At 36.0% G+C, this 4,054-nt stretch overlaps 1 protein-coding gene across 2 annotated transcripts; it reads right to left on the minus strand.

The window, feature by feature from the left end:
- Window positions 1–1,415: 1,415 nt before the first annotated feature.
- On the minus strand, window positions 1,416–3,769 carry LOC141293273 (bcl-2-like protein 15). Of its 2 annotated transcripts, none has more exons than XM_073825302.1 (3): window positions 3,630–3,769; window positions 2,238–2,353; window positions 1,416–1,878 (listed from the first exon to the last, which is right to left on the minus strand). In XM_073825302.1, exons 1-3 carry the CDS (start codon window positions 3,730–3,732, stop codon window positions 1,630–1,632), a joined length of 468 nt encoding a protein of 155 aa, XP_073681403.1. In that variant the 5' UTR covers window positions 3,733–3,769; the 3' UTR covers window positions 1,416–1,629. The 2 variants fall into 2 exon arrangements, with proteins under 2 accessions (XP_073681403.1, XP_073681404.1); XM_073825303.1 differs by having other exon boundaries at window positions 1,425–1,878; window positions 2,238–2,350.
- Between the last annotated feature and the right edge of the window lie 285 nt (window positions 3,770–4,054).

Raw genomic sequence — 4,054 nt, forward strand, 5'->3', positions numbered from 1 at the left:
CCTTGAAACAGTAGCCTACTTTGATTATGGCTGCATTAATTTTCTAAATGACTAAGAAAGAACTGGGTAGTTTATTTTTTGTTATTTATACTGTAGATTCTTTAAAAATGCAGTGGTTATCTCCAATTTTAATGGCTCTTTTACTAGAGAAAATAAACATCTTGTTGATGTACTCATATTTTCTATTAAGTTAGATTTAATTCGGATGACAGAAGAATATCTTTTACCTGTTTATTTTAGTATGATCATTACATATATAAATGATTAAAAATAGACAATAATAATAAAAATAATAATAATAATTTTAAAAATAAATATTGCAAGAAATATCGTTATCGCAACATTCAACAACAATATCGCATATCGCATATTTTCCCAATATCGTGCAGCCCTAATATATATATAATTGATTATATGATTGCTGATAGTGAAAAACAAAATTCGGTTAGGAAATTAAAGGGGTAGTTCACCCAAAAATGAAAATTTTGTCATTAATTACTCACCCTCATGTCGTTCCAAACCCATAAGACCTTTGTTCATCTTCTGAACACATATTAAGATATTTTTGATGAAATCCAAGAGCTTTCTGACCCTGCATAGACAGCAACTGACACGTTTAAGACCCAGAAAGGTAGTAAGGACATTGTTAGGGGCCGTTCACATGTCGCGCCTAAAAACGCTAGGCGCGCCGCTTTCTTCCTTATCAACAAAGCGCTCGGGCGCTTGCGCTCCGGAAGCGTCTGCCATTTCTAAGCTACCATCAGCTGCGCTCTAGCTCCAAGCATATGCGTCTCCATGCATTGTTTCTTCTATTAGCGTCAAAATAATGGGGGCTTGACAAATCATAAAGTTCAAGAAATCCCTGGACCACAATGATGAGCTGCTCCTCCATGTTTCTGCTGAGGTTTCAATGTAACGGAAAAACGTGAGGAAGCTGATTGGTTAGTTCATGTCACATGACCTGCGGTGCGCTTGCGACATTCTGAAAAGTTGAGATGTTTTTAAATCGATGCGGCGCGGACGCGCCTGGAAAAAACGAGCGCGTCGCACCGCGTCGCTTCCAATATGCGCGCGCAAGCCGCGCGTCTCCATTTGAAATAACGAACTTGCGCGCGCAAAAGACGCTTCATGTGAACGGCCCCTTAAAATAGTCCAGGTGACATCTGCATGTGTTGTGGTACTGCCATAAACGTACATCGAAGAAAAAAATTGTTGAATAAATGTGTTATTTTGTTTTCTTTTTGCACAAAAACTATTCTCGCAGGACTATTTTATCAATGTCCTTACTACCTTTCTAGGGCCTTGAACGTGTTAGTTGTGTTGCTATCTATGCAGAGTCAGAAAGCTCTCGGATTTCATCAAAAATATCTTCATTTGTGTTTTGAAGATGAATGTGCTCGGAACGACGTTAGAGTGAGTAATTCATGACAGAATTTTCATTTTGGGGTGAACTATCTCTAACTCGAGGGCAAAAAAAGTTCCCCATGCAGATTTCACTCAATTTGCCACGCTGACCAACAGAACAGCTGCTTGGTTTGAAAGTGACTTCTATATGGGTCGTTGAACTCTGCTGAGGACATACCCAAATCTCTTAATATTTGCTTCTGCGTTTTCTACAAAAGGAAGCAGTTAAAGCAAATCTGATAATAGTGTCCTTACCCAGCCTCCTTGCTCAGTGATCCAGTTTGTAAGACGGTTGTTGACGAATCCCATCATAGCAACCTCGACTACATTGTTCATGTCAGGGCAGCTTTTCTTTATAAAGAGTCCCAGTGTGATGGCGGCCTTGAGAAGCTGCTTCTCCGAGCTCACTTCTGCTCTTTCCACAACCCACATCTTACACAGGCTGTCCACGCTATCACTGAATACAGTCACCACCTAGAGGACACACACGTGTCAGAGGCCACACGTCAAACATAAAACATTCCCATGTGGTTAAAACAAGTGGTTACCATGCAAACATGTAGTTACCATGCAATTAAAGAAAAAATGCTACACAAACAGGAAATACTGCATACATTTTGTGGCTACTCAAGAAGTTTCAGTTTTACTAGTTTCAAGGAAAGAAAACGAAACTGGAAAATATTGACAGCTCTGCTTTACAGTGGCATTTACAGTAATTGCCTGTAATTATGAGTGGAACAGGAACAAAGTAACACTGATAAAATATGCTCACAAAGAGACACAAACATTCTTCAGATTAGTTGATTGGTGTTTGAAGGACAATTTGGACTCACTTGGTTGGCTGCAGCTTTCTGTACATTCTTCATCAATGGCTGGATCACTTTCTCATCATAATCGTCACCCAGTTCTCTAAGCTTAGATGCTATTTTTACAGGGTCAAATGAGTCTGCTGAACAAGTAGCTTAGAATTAATTTCTGAGAGACTTCAAATAATGTATCAGGACATTGTGCACTTATATGCTTTATAATGAAAAAAAGAGGAAACATTTAATAGTACATTTTTTAAATTGTGTACATTTTAATAAGGTGCAATTACTAAATCAGCATTTCAACTACGTTGCATTACCTCATAAAAGCCATTGAACCTTAAGGCGAGACACTGCAGGTGAATAGGGTAAAAAAAAAAACTAATAGTTATTACCTTACTTACCCAGTTGATTGATTACATTGATAATTGCAAACATTTTTTGTATTACAAGTTTTCTAAAATGTTAGGTTTAAATATGCAATTGGGGCATTATTTAATTAAATATGTGCTAATTTGCATACATTTCTAGTACAATAATCTAAACACTGAATTAAGTCAGTTCTGAAATTCTTGTTGAATTTTTTCTGACATATTAGAGTCAGCAGTTTTTACAGAGCGAATTTTGGGTATCTCATTTCGTCATGCCATAATTTTTACAATTTTAAGGGGGAATAAAATGTTGTATAAAATCAAGCAAATCATATATGAAAAAATCCCTCTGTAAAAACCTTCAGGATATAGACAGTAATAAAAATGTAAAGTTTGGTGTGTGTAAGTGCTACTGAAGTGGAGATTTATGGCTCAGTGTAGAAGTAAAAAATCATTTTGAGAAAACAGCCTTTAAAAATATGCATTGTAATTGAAATCTATTGACACAAATAGATAAAGTGCTATTAAAGAAACACTTAACCATGTTTTTCGGATGTTTTCTTTTCACTAGTCTGAAAAAACACTTTATGAAAAAACAAAAAGCCCAAAATCTCAAACTTGATAGGTGCATAAAAAAAACATTGTTTTTGCCTGCAGTGTCTCCCCTTAAAGGTCTATAAAAGTCTAGAGAAGTGGATTTTAATGAATACATGCACTATATTACGTATTCATTATATTTAGTGATTATATTTGTTGTATGTAGGAAAAAAATCTGTCAGGAAAACATGCTATGACGTTTAAATATGTATATATATATACAACGAACTGGGGTAGAAACATTACGAGGTTGATATAAAAAACGCCTTTAGGTAAATTTTATTGTAGTTTTGAATATTACATCTAAAATCGATGTGTTTCGACACAGGTTTGGATCTAATGAGTCAGCTTATGCAAGGTGTTAGCCTGTCAAGTCATTGTTTACACATATGTTCATAACCGTTTCATAGAATGACTCGAGTATGCTCAGAGATTCCAGACGAACACTTACCATCTTCAGGACCATCAGTCTCCAACATATCAACATCTAATTCATTTTGGAATAGGCAGTGTATAACGTCGTATGTTTGTTTCTGGATGTCAGATGCCGCCATCGCGTTTATCGGTGTTACAATATATCCAGTTCCTTAGATATTTGGTTCCACTGGGTGGCGCCTGTATGTATATTCATATTGTGGGCGTGTCCTCGAGACAACGTCCAAACGAATGGGACTTTATTCCTGGTTATAGTCACATTTATTTAATGTAACTAATATTTTCTATACAATACAACAGGCTTTCCAATACTGGGAGGTTGTGAGTTGATGAAAAGTGTAATTAATTCAGTCATATAACTGCAAAAATAAAAGCAATCAAAAAATGTTAGTCAAAAGTTGCCAAAAGTTTGGAATAATGTTTTTTGTTTAATTAATAATT

This window comes from Garra rufa, chromosome 20 (genome assembly GCF_049309525.1).
Source record: "Garra rufa chromosome 20, GarRuf1.0, whole genome shotgun sequence".
Taxonomy (NCBI): Eukaryota; Metazoa; Chordata; class Actinopteri; order Cypriniformes; family Cyprinidae; genus Garra; species Garra rufa.